At 42.3% G+C, this 16065-nt stretch overlaps 1 protein-coding gene and 1 long non-coding RNA gene across 2 annotated transcripts; both read left to right on the top strand.

Moving 5' to 3' along the window:
• Positions 1-3004: 3004 nt before the first annotated feature.
• LOC125508220 (uncharacterized) lies at positions 3005-4602 on the top strand. Its single transcript, XR_007283265.2, has 2 exons — positions 3005-3927; positions 4083-4602. It is a non-coding gene; the product is annotated as an uncharacterized LOC125508220 (long non-coding RNA).
• A 1567-nt stretch (positions 4603-6169) lies between these two features.
• LOC125506863 (uncharacterized) lies at positions 6170-8342 on the top strand. Its single transcript, XM_048671568.1, has 4 exons — positions 6170-6173; positions 6396-6881; positions 7316-7483; positions 8012-8342. Exons 1-4 carry the CDS (start codon positions 6170-6172, stop codon positions 8062-8064), a joined length of 711 nt encoding a protein of 236 aa, XP_048527525.1. The 3' UTR covers positions 8065-8342.
• The last annotated feature ends 7723 nt before the right edge of the window (positions 8343-16065 follow it).

Here is a 16065-nt window from a genome sequence, read left to right as displayed (position 1 = left end):
GTATGCCTCCTGGGAGACGAAGAGGCCGAGGACGGGCAACCACCGGGGTGTGGATCCATTGGTTGGCGAGCACCAACGGCTTGCTCGCTCTTCCCTCAGCTGGTCGTGCGTGGGACAAGCTCGTCGCGCTAGGGCCGTGCCGCTGCATCCACCGAGTGGTCGCGGTTGCCGACGCCAACTCGACCCTAGGGTGGCCCATGCTTGAGTCGAGTTTGATGGTGCGCCGTGGAGCATGCGACTGAGGGTTGATCTGGGCATTACGCGTCATGCGGGAGACGCCTCAAGGATGAGGTTTGCGTCGAGAGAAGCAGAGCAGGGATTCGCAGTGATCGTCGGGCAGCGCAACGTCGGAGGCCCCTGATGACCCACAAGTATATGGGATCTATCATAGTCTTTTCGATAAGTAAGAGAATGGGTAACAAATAGTAAAAGTAAATAAGGTGCAGCAAGATGGCCCAATCCTTTTTGTAGCAAAGGACAAGCCTGGACAAACTCTTATATAAAGGAAAGCGCTCCCGAGGACACATGGGAATTATCGTCAAGCTAGTTTTCATCACGTTCATATGATTCGCGTTCAGTACTTTGATAATTTGATATGTGCGTGGACCGGTGCTTGGGTATAGTCCTTCCTTGGACAAGCATCCCACTTATGATTAACCCCTATTGCAAGCATCCGCAACTACAACAGAAGTATTAAGGTAAATCTAACCATAGCATGAAACATATGGATCCAAATCAGCCCCTTACGAAGCAATGCATAAACTAGGGTTTAAGCTTCTGTCACTCTAGCAACCCATCATCTACTTATTACTTCCCAATGCCTTCCTCTAGGCCCAAATAATGGTGAAGTGTCATGTAGTCGACGTTCACATGACACCACTAGAGGAAAGACAACATACATCTCATCAAAATATCGAACGAATACCAAATTCACATGACTACTTATAGCAAGACTTCTCCCATGTCCTCAGGAACAAACGTAACTACTCACAAATCATATTCATGTTCATAATCAGAGGGGTATTAATATGCATAAAGGATCTGAACATATGATCTTCCACCGAATAAACCAACTAGCATCAACTACAAAGAGTAATCAACACTACTAGCAACCCACAGGTACCAATTTGAGGCTTTGGGACAAAGATTGGATACAAGAGATGAACTAGGGTTTGAGAGGTTCTGGTGAAGATGTTGATGGAGATTGACCCCCTCCCGGCGAGAGGATCGATGGTGATGATTTCCCCCTCTCGGAGGGAAGTTTCCCCAGTAGAACAGCTCCGCCGGAGCCCTAGATTGGTTCCGCCAAGGTTCCGCCTCGTGGCGGCGGAGTTTCGTCCCGTGAGCTTGCTTATGATTTTTTCCTCGACGAAAGACTCCATATAGCCAAAGATGGGCATCAGAGGGCTGCCAGGGGGCCCACGAGGCAGGGGGCACCCAGGGGGTAGGGCGCGCCCCCACCCTCGTGGATGGTGGGTGGCCCCCCTCTGGTACTTCTTTCACCCAATATTTTTTATATATTCTGAAACGTTCTCCCGTAAAGTTTCAGGACTTTTGGAGTTGTGCAGAATAGGTCTATAATATTTGCTCCTTTTCTAGCCCAGAATTCCAGCTGCCGGCATTCCCCCTCTTCATGTAAACCTTGTAAAATAAGAGAGAATAGGCATAAGTATTGTGACATAATGTGTAATAACAGCCCATAATGCAATAAATATCAATATAAAAGCAGGATGCAAAATGGACATATCAGCCGCCAAGGCTGTGTTGTCGGTTCTCCGAGGACTCACCATGTCACTCGCACCGGATGGCCTGCATCCACGTCCGTGTATGTTGACGTGGAGGCTTTTGTTGAGGGTGGCGACCCTGGTAGTCAAGAACAAAAAGATGGATAAATAGCACTAGCACCTGATGTCTATGGCAGCAATTAGGTCAAGTTCTGCTTTCATACTTAGTGCTCGAGGCATGTTGTTTTATCTTTTTCTCATGTTCTTGTTTTTTAGTACACGATTTGATTGATTCTACAAACAAGAACAAGATAAAACAATCCGTTGTTAGCTCAATTGCAGGCATCATTAGAGTTGGCTTCTGTTCATTATTCGTTTGTTGTAAACTTATATCTGTATTGTTGTGGTTAAGTCTAAAGATGGCAAACTGGGTTTTAAAAAGTTTCGTGTACCATTTTTAGATGATAACACCTAGTATGCCATGGGGAAAAACTGCTAACTCAAACCATATGGCAGCTTGTCTTATTTGTCCATTGTAATTGTCATTGTCTTACCTTGGCAACTAAATATACTTCAATTAGAGTTCTTGTTGCATAATATTTGTAGCATGCAATTTTCTCTTCTATATCATGGTACAAATCCTTATTTTTCCATGTTTTTGAATAAACAAATTCCTAAATTTGCCATGTTCCCTTGGGAAAATTCCTAATTTTTTATCTCTTTCAAAGAACAATTCTCCTAATTTTACCATGTGCCCATGGCAAACTCCTAATTTTGCCATCTTTTTTTAAATAGAAATATTAAAATCTGCCATGTGCCCTTGGCAATTTGCTACATTCACCATGTATGTTAAAGAATAAATCTCCTAAATTTTCCATGTGTCCATTTTTCAAAAAAAAACTTGCCATATTTTTTACGGAGCATTTTTTTAAAAATACTTTTGTTCCACGGCACCTTAAGTTCTGTACTATATGCATAGACATGCCATGACAAACTTTTTAAAGATGATTTTTTCCGTGGCATTTTAATTTGTATTAGATATATGTTCATTACATGGTATATTTGCTTGCTTTTATCTATAAACTAACCACAGCAAACTTTCCAATATTTTGCCACTTTAAGTTATATATATAGGGTGGGTCTATTCTAATAACACCCCTTAAGACCTTATTCTGCTAACACCTCCTCTTATTCTACTAACACCCGAAACAAACAAATCAACCAATCCCCACCCCACCTCCCGCACGCCACCTACCCTAATCCAAGCCGGCCCAGCGCGGCCCACCTTCTCCGGCGAGATGCGCACCACCCGAGCAGTCGCCCCACCCTCCCCACCTTCTCTGCGCGCGGCGCGTCCTACCCGAAACGAATCCCGGCTTCCTCGCCTCCTCCTGCTCCCGGCCGGCGCCGCCCCGACGCCTCCTCCTCATAGCCGGCGCCACCCCGACTCCTCTACCTCCTGGTCGGCATCATCGCACCTTCTATTCGTCACCCCGACCACCTACTCCGGTCACACCTCCCCCAACTCCGCCGCCGGGCACTGCCCCACCACCTCCACTGCCTCGTGCTGCTGTCGCCCTTGCTCGCGAGGCCCCCTCCACCTTCTCCAATCACGGCCCCTACCACTACCTCCTACCACTTCGCTTCGCCGCTGGCCAGCGGGGGAGCCGGATCCCCACGCCACCAGGGCTACCGTGAGCCATCTCCGTCCTCCTAGATACCAACTCCCCCTGCCAGCGCCGCCCAACCCCTGGCCACTCGCCCCTCCCCCTCAGCTGCGTGGTGGCCGACGACTTCGGTGGCTCTCCGTCCACGGATTCGGCCGTCCCCCGACCACTGGACCACGGGCAGTGAGTTCCTCAGGTGAGATCTCCGACGGCCTCCGACGAGATCTCCTGCATCCCCTTCCCTCCTGTGAGCTGGCCTGAAGACAGTCGAGGCTCCCGATGCAGTTTGATTTCGTGGGTGGCGTTGTGCGGTGTGTGTGTCTTGCAGCTCAGAGCGAGCGGGCATGCAGCTCTGAACGATTCGGCCGCCTGCACACACTGAATCCATCTCAGTCCCGCGAGCGGCAGTAGCTACGGGAGCATAGCAGCAGGTGGCGGTGTCCCAAGGAGGTCGTTTGATCCATTGCTCGTGGCCTCCGCTTGCTCCACCGCTAGCTGCTATCTCTAAACATCATAGCTTCTGCTGCCGACTGCAGGTTTGCCTCCATCCTGTGACCAAGTGTTAGTTTTTTCCTCTCTGAATTGATTCCTCACCGCTGCAGACTTTTGAAGCAACTACTATTGTCCCATGAAGTATCTACTGTTTAGCTTTTTTCTCCTCTGATTTTACCGTCGAATATTGCTGCTGTAGCTTGTTTGTGCGCACAAAGAAGAAATAAAAGGGAAAAGGCACATACGGTGGTGGAAGGATAAGAAGTGTGTGGCGAGGCTAGTCTATGGATGAAATCTTTGCATCTTTTTCAGCTCATCCAACATGTGTGCGCGGTTCATTTTCCCCAAAAATGTGTGGTCCACTTTCAACACCCCTGTACCTGCTCTGCTCTATAGGACGGTGATCGCAGGCTGTTCGCTTCTGTTTGGGCAGGATATTGTGCAAAATTCCCAGTTTTTTGTGGTTTGCTCGCTATGTAAAAAATGTAGTTTATTTGTAACGATGCTTGTGGTTTGCTTGCTATTTAAAAAGTGTAGTCCATCCCATCGGTCATGTTTTTTGAGAAAACAATTTGTATTGTCACACATGGTGGTTTCACTTATGTGTATGCTTGCAATGCGGTGTGTGTATGCGTGCAGTGCGCTCCTGTGGTTTCCTTTGTAACGACAATAAAAAACCATCACACAGAAGTTAATTTCCTTTTAGATTTACTTCACTAGTTTCTGTCGCGGGGTTTACTTTCACTAACTGTAAAAATGGAGTTCTCTAGTCTTCACCATGCGGTCCAATGAATTTGACCATGTGGTACACTTCATTCCATCTGCAGTACCGTTGTCTCCGAGGACAAAAGAAGTAGTTCACTAGAAATGTGTGTAGCAGCTCATTACCCCTCTGTATGAAGTGCAGTTTGTTTCGCGTGTTTCAAAATTCAGTTGACTAAAATCAACAACTGCAGTGCGTTTGGTCCTCGGATGTGGTTCACTTTTGAGAGTGATGGTGTTCACTTGCGCCCAACATGAAAGTGCGATTTTTTAAAATGAAACAACAAGATAGCAATGAGGTTCACTTTGATATATGTCGCGGTTCATTTGCCCTCGTCTCTGTGGTCCACTCTCGTTCATAAAACAATGATAACAAAATCTCACAAAAAGTTCGTATGAGAAAATTTACGCCCGAAAAAACAAATCATGAAGTTCGCTTGACTGTCTGATACAGTGTGGTTTTCTGCCTGAAGTAGTGCGTTCTTCTATCGTTCATAAAAAAATGACAAAAAAAACTCACAAAAAGATCATCCGAGAAAATTTACGCCCGACAAAACAAAACATGAAGTTTGCTTGACTGTCTGATGCATTACGGCTTTCCGTCTGAAGTAGTGCATTCTTTTGTCGTTCATAAAAAAATGACAACAAAAACTCACAAGAAAGCTCATCTGAGAAAATTTATGCCCAATAAGACAACTCATGAAGTTTGCTTGACTGTCTGATGCAGTGCGGTTTTCTGACCGAAGCAGTGCGTTCTTCTATCTGATGCAGTACACACGTCGGTTTTGGTGTTGCAAAAAACAAAATATCCACATTTTAGTAATTTCAAAACTGCTCTTAAACCGTAAGGAATTAGAGAGTCTCTTCTACATGAAAAAGTTGCGCCTCATCGATACCTTTCCAACGATGTATCATTTGCATCATTCCGCCGAGCGGTTTGAAATTTTTTATGAAAAAACGGCCGTTGTCACTCGTCGTTCGCCGCACAATTTTCAAAATTGACTTAAAACCGTAAGGAATCTCAAAAACATTTCAACATATGAAAGTTGCGCCTCATCCATAGCTTTCCAACAGTGTATCACACGCCTCGTTTAGACAAACAGTTCAAAAACTAGGGCGAAAACAGTAACAAAAATTTGATTTTTTTTGAAAAACAGAGTTCCGCGATTTAGTAATTTGAAACTGCTCTTGAAACGTAACGAATTAGAGAAAATAATAGATATGAAAAAGATGCGCCTCGACGATATCTTTTCAACGGTGTATCACTTGCTCCATTCAGACGAGCGATTTAGGAAAAAACGCGAAAAACGCTCGCTGCCACACGTCGTACGTCGCACCATTTTCAAAACTGCTCTTAAACCGTGAGGAATCTCGAAAAGTGTTCAACATGGCAAAGTATCGCCTAATTCATAGCTTTTCAATGGTATATTACATGTCTCGTTCCGATAAACGGTTAAAAAGCTAGAGCAAAAAAGGTATCGAAAAACAGAGCATGCAGTTTTTTGCGACGAGAAGTTCACTCGCATGAGTATTACAGCACACTTGGTTCAAACAATAACGTGCACTTACGTTGAGCGTGCAGTGTGGAAGTGTTATCAGAATAGTTATTCAACTAATATTAACAGAATAGACCGGCTGTATATATAGAGTAACACTATTATAATCCCGAGATCAGAATAATTATTTGGATCACGATCAGCCCTATACGGCCCGATGGGATGTTCCCGAACTACAGAATCAAGATAAGAAGGAAAAAAGACCCCCACTCCCGCACCACCCACCTCCCCGATCCAATCGCAACACTCGCCCCAGCAGCGATACCGCGACCACCCCGCCCCCGGCCGACACCTCCGCCGCTGCCCCACCCCTGGCCAGCACCGCCACAGCAGCCCCACCCTCGTCCGGCACCTCCGTCGCCGCCCGCTCCCGTCCGACACCGCCGTGGCCGCCCCGCCCCCGGCCGTACCCCTGCTCCCAGCGGATCCGGTGGAGACGGCGCCACACCACCTCCCGGAGCACCTCGAGGGTCACCAGATCCCGCCGCCACCCCAAGATCCCGCCATCGCCGCCATCTGTCCTCACTGCAGCCGCCGTGGCCCCGGCCACCAACCGCGTCGCCACCGTGTCCTCCCTCCTGCTTCAACCGCAATAGTGGCCTCCCTTTCCTCTGCTTCCACGACGGCGGCGGCTCTTTGTCCCCGACCGACGCGACGGCTACCCCCATCCAACCAACCTGGTAAGATCCGTAGTAGATGCCCCCATCAACCCCGCAGGATCTGCTGCCGCCGGAGCCATGTGCGCCCTCCGCCTTGCCACAAGTTGGAGCCCCCGCTCCGGCGCGTGGCTGCCTGCAACAACTCCGGGAATGAAAAGAATCGCCATGTCACCGACCTCCGCATGGGGACCTATGCCGACGGGTACATGGGATGCTGCAGTTCAATGCAGCACCTCCACACCGTTCAACTCTTGTAGTTAGCTCGCTCAAAGCCGACAGGGAGCTCCTACTCAGACTCTCTACGTGCTGTAGCTTCTGGGCATGTGTTGATGCTGCCCTCTCAATCTCTCTCTCTCTCAATTTGGCATGATAAAAAATGTTTTTGTTACTCTTAACATTAGATGTAGAGAAGCTTAGGCAGAAGTCAATTTTTATGTTTTCTCAATGTGAATTAGGTGCACTCGCCGGTCCCTCACCAGCCTCCGCGACCAACCATCCACCGATCAATGGGGCGCCTCTAGGCATCTGCGCCACCTTCTGGAGCAATGCCCTTCTCTGCAAGCTGCAGTCACTGGTCTTGCCCTGCTCGAGGAGGAGTAGGAGGGCCGCACCTAGGCACCATGGTAAGACGATCCAGTATGCCAAACCCGAACTTCACTTTTTTCTTGGTATTCCTTCTCGTTCAACTGCTTCCATTATGAAACAAAGCATCTGATGTAGCTCTCCTCTACAGTTGTAGTCGAACATCATCCACAAATTGAAGTTCACTTGTTACCCGTGGTCCCAAATTCAACTACATTTTTCTGTCGATGTTTTCGATAGTGACACTAGTGCTCAAAAATTGTTTGTGCAAATGGCCTAGGAAAATCTGGTTTTGGTGGAGGTTACATTTTGCTCTAGAAAATAAATTTATATAATTAAACCTTCAACTAATTTGTAGGTGTTTCCACTTAACTCCAGATTTCATGGTTCACATACATTAGATAATTCTGTCGCGCAACATGCTAGCTGGAAAATGCTGCTACAAGGCATTAGATTTTAAAAATAAATCAGTTGTGGAAGTTCTCTCAACACACCACAAAAGGTCGTTCTTATTTGATTATTGGTTAAATCCTTTTACTGATTCAGGTTTTTTGAATCCATTTATGTAGTGCAACTCATAAACAAAGACAGTGAGGGAGTGGCAGCAACATTTCAGATGTAACTTCAGATAAAAAAGGCACTCGGCTGCAACTCCTTGTTCTACGCTCTCTAATGTCAAAGTGAGAACAGAATCACATGTTCCACTCTTGCTTTTAGCTTTTTTTGTTAGTCTTAAAGAAAATGATCTTAACAAAGAATCTCTGTGTGCGTGCGTGTGTGCTCGTGTTTGTGTGTGCGCTGGGTGTGCTGCTTGCGTGCTGAGATGTATGATGTGCAGAGTTTTTTAAGTTCATGTTGTGAACCAAACTAAACTAAGTTTGAACACAAAAGTTCAGATCACTGCTGCTTTGAATTTGCTCATGTACCAGAAATCTTGCTTCCCTGCTGTTGTACTATGTTAACTTATGTATTGTTTCTAAAGTACCTTTTGCCCGAAGTTCAGTAGTGTATTTGTGGGTGCCAAAAAGTCGGTATTGTGATACTTCGGTGCAGATTCATGGGTCCTTAAAAATGGCAAAAAAGGAGTTTTCTTCTCCAAAATGCATAACCTTCGTGGAGTGCTAATTCTTTTTGTGTGCTTCAATCGAGGGTTGTGTTTCAGGGAGAGAGACGGAGACATTGAGGCATGTTTCTTTTCTGTCTATGTACTTCATAGACTTTTTGTGAGAGAAAAAAGGTTACTAGCACATTCTTCTAAAATATACAACATGGTTTGGGTTTCAATGCTTTCTACACAAAATTATGCATTTGAGTCTCGCCGATGTAGCTCGCAACACATGCTACAAAAAGAACATGGGAATCAGGTGAGAAGTTTGAATATAAAATAAGGGCAAGTTCACATATAGTAAAATTAGTGCAATTTAAAAAATGTTAGTGAGCCATGTATTATTGGTATTTTTTTACAAAAAACAAAATTAAAATTAAAATAACAGAGAGTTTTGATGTTGTAACAAACAAATATTTTTCTAAATTCTAAAAAAACAAGGAGTAGTTTGATGTTTATGGAAAACACATATTCTTCCAAATTCTTAGAAAAAATAAATGTGTGAAGTTCAATTTTAAATACTGTTTGATGCTTATTTGAAAACATATTTTTTCTAAGAATACATCTAAAAAGTTCAATTCAAAATAATAGAGAAGTTCGAAGTATATAAAAAACTCAGATTTGTTGCAAGAAGTTCACGTGCACAAAACTAAAAAACAAAGTGGTTCAAAAGTGATAGCAACCAGAAGTTCACGTACTACATGATGTGTGTTTTCATATAATAAAAAAGAATAAAAAGGCAAAGTATAATTTTTTTGCTAGAAGTTCAAGTGCTCGGTCCGAGAAATTTCAAAAATTATTGTGACAAAGGTTGAAAAAAATACGTGATAGAAATTCAAGGTGAAAACAACGAGAAGTTCAACTACTACACGAAATGTGTTTCGGGTAAGAATATATATGAATGGAAAACTAAAAGCTTAAAATGTTTATTGCAAGAAGTTCACGTGCTACTCATGGTGAAGTTCAAGATCTCTAGTGCGAGACGTCCGACCTTCAATTACATGTAAAAAACAGGCAAAAAACAATGTTGTTTTTGCCATTTTTAAAACTCGTCTCAAATGACAAAAAATTGTAATGTCTGTCTGTTTTAAAAAGATGCTCCTATCCAAAAGCTTTCCAACGGTATATTATATGCTATATTCTGATGAGTGGTTTAAAAGTTTTATGTATACCGTTAAAACCACATTTTTACGCATTCAAAAAATATTTTGAACTGTCGCGAGTATGAAAAACTGATCAACATGAAGAAGTTGTGCGTTTTCAACAGCTTTCCATCGGTATATCATTTGGTAAATTCAGGTAAGTGGTTTGGCAGTTACGGGCAAAAAACAACACGCCAAAAACATAGTGAAGTTCAAAGTGATAACAACCAGAAGTTCACTTACTACATGGTGTGTATTTCTTGTAAGAAAAATACAATAAAGTGAAACAGAGTGAAGTTCAAACAGACATGCCCTAGAAGTTCAACTACTTCACGCAGTGCAAAAAATAGCACGTAAAAGACAGAGTGAAGTTCAAACTGACATGCCCGAGAAGTTCACTACTTCACATAGTGCATTTTCATTCGCGGTGAAGGCAGAAATCATGATCACGTGATGTTCTAATTTACTTCAAAACGGTAGGAATATCATTTGTGTAAGTTTAAGTCCTCGGTAGGAGAAAGTTAGAAAAAATTGTGAGAGATGTTTCTATAAAAATAATATCATTTGTGCAATACTAACGAAATGGATGAGAAAATTATGAAGGAAAATATGTCACAAAAGTTCAATGTGAAAGCAGCAGGAAATTCACCTACTACACTGAATGAATATCAGATGAAAAACTTTTAAAATCGTTGCGAGTATGAAAAAATGATCAACACGGGAAAGTTGCATGTTTAGTACAACTTTCCATCGGTATATCACTTGCTCAACTTCGGTGATTGGATGGAGAGCTATGAGCAGTGGATGGAGATCTACGAGCAAAAAAAGCACGTGAAAAACAGAGTGAAGTTCAAGTAGACATGCAGAGAAGTTCAGGTTCTTCACGTGGTGCATTTTCGAAGAATCTGTTTCGCGATAAAGGCAAAACAAATGATCTCGTTATTTTAGAAATTACTTGAAAATGGCTAGGAATCTCAAATAACCATCAACATGAAAAAGTTTCGCATTTTCCTTATCTTTTCAACGGTATATTATTTGCTCCATTCCGATAAAGTTTGTAGAAATTACGGCGAAAACACATTTTTAGCCATTTTCAAAATTGACTTAAAAAGTAAGGAATTGGGAGAAACAATATATACTAAAAAGTTCCGCATTTCCTCAAGCTTTCCAACACCATATCATTTGCTGCATTCGGACATACGATTAAAAAAATAGATCAAAAATACGAACTCGTTGGAACTTGTACCGTTTTCTAAATTACTCTTAAACCGTTCAAAATTAGAAAAAACTTTCTACATGAAAAAGTAGCGAATTTTCATAAGCTTTCCAACGCCATATCATTTGCCTCAATTGGACTAGCCGTTTTGAAATGACATCGAAAATACGAACTCGGTTGTTCGGTTTGCGAAATTTTACGATTTTCCAAATTACTCTTTAACCGTAGGGAATTAGAGAAAACTTTCAACATGTGGAAGGAGCGGTTTTGCAGCAGCTTTCCAACGCCATATTATTTGCCTCATTTCGATAAATGGTTTAGAAATGCGATCAAAAATACGATTCACGTTTTTTGTGTGAAGAAAAAACGGTTTTCAAAACTGCTCTTAAACCGCTTACATTTTGCCAAAAATTCAACTTGGGTCATGACACTGGTGTCCATAGCTTTCCAATGGTATATCGCAAGCCCCATTTGGGCAATGTTGGCGGAAGTTCAACCTAGCACTGGGAGAAGTTCAGGTCGAACAACTTAGACTGTAAAATTGCAAAAATGCAATTTCATCACAACCCGAGAGCAAAATCCACCAACGAGCGAGATTCCTATTTAAAACCGGTATTTAGTTGGTAAAAAACATTTCTAGATTACACTAACATCATATAGAACCCGACTAACAAGAATAATTCGCGGGGGAAGCCACGGTTGCGAAGATAGCCCGAAGGTCGGGTTTGTACAGAGGGAAGTTCAGACGCGTTACTCAGGCATGTCAGGTTGTGATCAAAATATTATTCTGATCCCGTGATCAGAATAGTGTTTACTTAGGAGGAGTAGGATTTTCTACAAGTGCTTGCCACATAACTAGTTAAGGGTTTCAACGATGCAAAAGTTCTCAAAAATTCTAAAAAAATACTGAACCAACACACCTATAATATAACATGATCCAACGGAGGGATTAAAACAATACGACTATATGTGTCTTGGACAAAAAACAAATAGTTCAGTATATATTTATGTCGCAGTGAGCTGAAATGCTTATTATTTTTTCCGAGGACACATAGATGCATATTTTGACAATCCCTCCATTGGATCATCTTATTACATTAGAGAGATGCTCCCATATTTATTTCATATTTTTTGATAACTTCTAAACCCTTAAAAGTTTAGCGACCCTTAACTAGTTCTGTGGCAAGTTATGGTAGACACAGTATATATATATATATATATATATATATATATATATATATATATAGGGTAACACTATTCTAAGCGTGAGTGTAGAATAGCTTATTCTACACCCCCTAATAACGCTATATACAAAATCTAGTAACGGTGTACAAAATGTAGTAATTCGGAAAATATTTTTTTATCACCCAAGTTTGTAATTTACTATATTTGTTACGAAAATTACTATATTTTACAGCCGGTCTATTCTACTAATATTAGCAGAATAGTTATTCTGCTAACACTTCCGAACTGCACGCTCAATGGAAGTGAGCTGCATCCTTTGTACGATGAGCACTGCAATGCTTCATGGGAGAACTCCTTCATTTTCTGGCGACGCCCGCGTTTTATTGTGGAATCGGGTGTTGCGGGATGATTTAATTTGTTTCTGGATCTCATTTGACCTTTATTCTTGGTGATTTACAGGAAAAGCGACTAGAATCTTTGCAAATCGAGCGATTTGGCGGGCGAGCTTTCTCTGTTCGTTCGTGTTCGCGTTGGATGCGACTTTTTCGTGCTCGGATGTTGTTTGTTAGTAGGAATTCTTTGATTGCATTCGTTTTAATCGGTCCGTATACTCTATAATTTGTCCAATTTCTAGGAGTTGGTTATCAATTTCTGTGAAATCGATTGTCCGGGGTGTGAGCTTCGTCCGCTCGTCTATTCTTGTTGTTTTTTTGGATTTTGTGCGTTGATGTGTTTTTGAATATTGTTATTAGTTTCTCTTTTTTCGTTTGAATTTACTGTATTGCGCATGTAATGCTCGTCTTTTTGGTGTGCATTTTTAAATAATAGCTCATGCTGTTCATCGTAGTGGCCGTGGGTTTGATGTATTTTTGGTGGGTAATTGTTCAAATTTGAGTGGTTGTGCAATGTTTTGGCCACTTATCGAACTGCGAGTGGAATTTGCACCTCTGTTGGTCTCCTACATGTTTGGATCTGTACTGCTTTGATTTTATTGATGCAGATCTGGCATATGTTTGTAGTGTGCTGCATTTTGTTAAGTAGTGGACTTCAATGTAACTGTATTATAGTGGGCATGACAGCTTATGAGATAATCATTTTTCTTACACTGCATTCTGTGTTTTAGAGAACTGCATAGTATGCACTTTCGTACTGCATTAGCAGGATAGTTATGCTGCTATTTCTTGTATTTTATGTCAATTCTTCTGAAATCCATAGCATGAGAATTCTGTTGAACAACATATGTTAAGTACAAAGTTTTCGACCATTGGCATTGGATTGTTATTGTTCAGAGTACCGCAATTTTTTTATATAAGGACTGTACTATGTGTATTAGAGAATTGCATTTCTGTCAGCAGCAACTTGTCTAAAAAGAGTGATAAAATGATGCAGATGAGGTTGCATACTTTACATAGGCATCGTTCAAGCCTTCTGATGGACATAATTTTAAAAGCATACAACATAAGCAAAGCATTAGAATATGCCAGTGATGGATTTAGCTTTTATCCTAGACAACCTATAGTGCAAATATTGTAAACTTGAGGGAGTCTTCTTCTTTGTAGAAAAACACCATGGCTAATTCTCCAGCCTCAAAGCCATTCTGGGAGACAAAATCATTCCAGCCAGTAGTTATGTTGATGCAGTCTTTAGAGTCAATGTGGTAGTCAACTTGCATGTCTGCATACCCATTCTTGTGTTGTGTCTCCAAGGTAACCTTCCCTAAACTCGGAGCAGGAAATTTTATTATGGATGGCAGTTTCTGCATTTTGGAATGGATGGAAAAAGAATGTTTATTAGTAAAGAACAAATGTTTTTCTTTATACTTAGGATGATCTGTTTATGTTGACTTAAATATGAACATATGTAACTACTATTTTGGTAAAGTAGTTGCAATGTATGAACAAACTTATATACGGAATTGACCTCTATTTTTACTATGATATATATTATACTGTAACATGTTTGTACTGCAAGGTCATTTATAGTGTACTTCGCTAGCATGTTAAGCAAACTGCAACACTGATCTACTGACCCTCTTTTTTGTTCGTGTGTTGGGGTTCTAATCTAACTAGTGTCGATACCTGGTGTGGTACTGAAGAAAAATAGGTGGAAGCATCTAGTCTTAATAGCTAACAAATTTGAACAACAATACAAAATATGTTTTGTATTTGTTGACACTACCGAACAAATTGATGGAACTATATATTCAGATGTGGATTTGTAGCCTAGATTATGTCGAAAATTGTGAGGGAAAAAACATACCCAACTTTCCTGCAGATCTGCGGGTGTGAGGCGATGAAGAAATGGCGCCCGAAACCCCTTGTTGGTTATCATCAGGCACCCGAGCATGCTGCGCCACTCGGTGTTGGTGAGCTCTAGACCCTCTGCGTACACGCATGTGTCCGCTACCGGCGCCATCCTTGCCAAACACCCGCACTTACAGTCCATGGCGGGTTCAGTGGAATTTCAGAGAACAGCTGGGGATGGGATGAACCCTAGATCTATGATTTGAAGAAAAAGATGAACGAGGGGAGGAGTTGTGTCAGTCTGGAGCACGAATGGATAGGTTTTTATGCAACCAATTGAGCAACAAAAGTAATAAATGTTGAGGTTGGTGTTAGGTGGTGGATTGATTCTGATTCAGTGTACGCAAATGCATTTGAGAAGCAACGAGACTGCTTACTTGAATATAGCGAACTGCATTGTCATATCACAACGAACTGTGGAGCGCGTGGTTGGGCCTGTGTTTGTGGAGTGGTATGTGGGATTTTTTTTAATTTTCAATAGCCTCTCTTTTGTCTGTTGGCCTGTGTTCGGGGAGTGAAGACGCATTGGGCCCAAGTCGGCCTGTGAGCACGGCTGGTTCCCGGTGCGCTGTCTGTGTGGTCTAATGTTTAGTCCCACCTCGCCCGCGGAGGGCGCGCTCGACCTGTTTATAAGCGCTGGCGAGGCAGCCATATCGAACTCCTCTGGTTACTTATTTGGGCGCTTATACATGACGCTCGCTGCTCTATGCTCTCTAACCTGTGGGCCCATGTGTGCCCGGCCCCATGCATCATGGCTCAGAACGACTCGCCTTCTGTGGGAGCAGACCTACTACGAGACTAGCTGGGGCCGGTTGCACCTGGGGTGGTCAATTTTTTCTTTGTATTTTCTCTCTTAAGAATTTTTCAAATGTAGGAGCGTGCACTGCTTAGTAAATCATTCGTGCACTGCATTGATCAGAGTTCTGTACTGCATGTGCACGCATTCCACATTACATGTACAGTTCGCATTTTCTTTTCGTGTTTTTGCTCAAGTATTCTTTTTTCAAGTGTAAGGGCGTGCATTGCTTAGTAAATCATTTGTGCACGGCATTGATCAGGGTTCTGTACTGCATGTGCACACATTGTGCACTACATGTACAGTTCGCCTTTTCTTTCCGTGTTTTTGCTCTTATGTATTCTTTTTTCAAATGTAGGGGCGTGCACTACTTTGTTGGGTATGTGTAAACTTCATTCGACAGAGTCTGTACTGCATCCGTACACATTTTGCACTGCATGCGTCCTATTTGCACACTGCATCTTCGTCCATTTTGTGCGCTGCTCGAATCTAATGATACATAAGCAAACAACAGAAAACAAATTATCACAAGCATTTGCTACCTCATGAGCATGCGTTGGTTTTCCCTTGAAGAGGAAAGGTGATGCAGCAAAGTAGCGTAAGTATTTCCCTCAGTTTTTGAGAACCAAGGTATCAATCCAGTAGGAGATTACATGCAAGTCCCTCATACCTGCACAAACAAACAAGAACCTCGCAACCAACGCGATAAAGGGGTTGTCAATCCCTTCACGGTCACTTACGAAAGTGAGATCTGATAGAGATAATAAGATAAATATTTTTGGTATTTTAGTTGTGTAGATTAGAAAATAAAGATTGCAAAATAAATGGCGACAGAAATGGCTTGTTGATGGGAGAATAATATAATGGAGAATAGAC

This window comes from Triticum urartu, chromosome 5A, assembly GCF_056163025.1.
Source record: "Triticum urartu cultivar PI428250 chromosome 5A, HENAU_Tu73, whole genome shotgun sequence".
Lineage (NCBI taxonomy): Eukaryota > Viridiplantae > Streptophyta > Magnoliopsida > Poales > Poaceae > Triticum > Triticum urartu.
The sequence above is the reverse complement of the archived record's forward strand: the minus strand, read 5'-3'. Positions and strand labels throughout refer to the sequence as shown.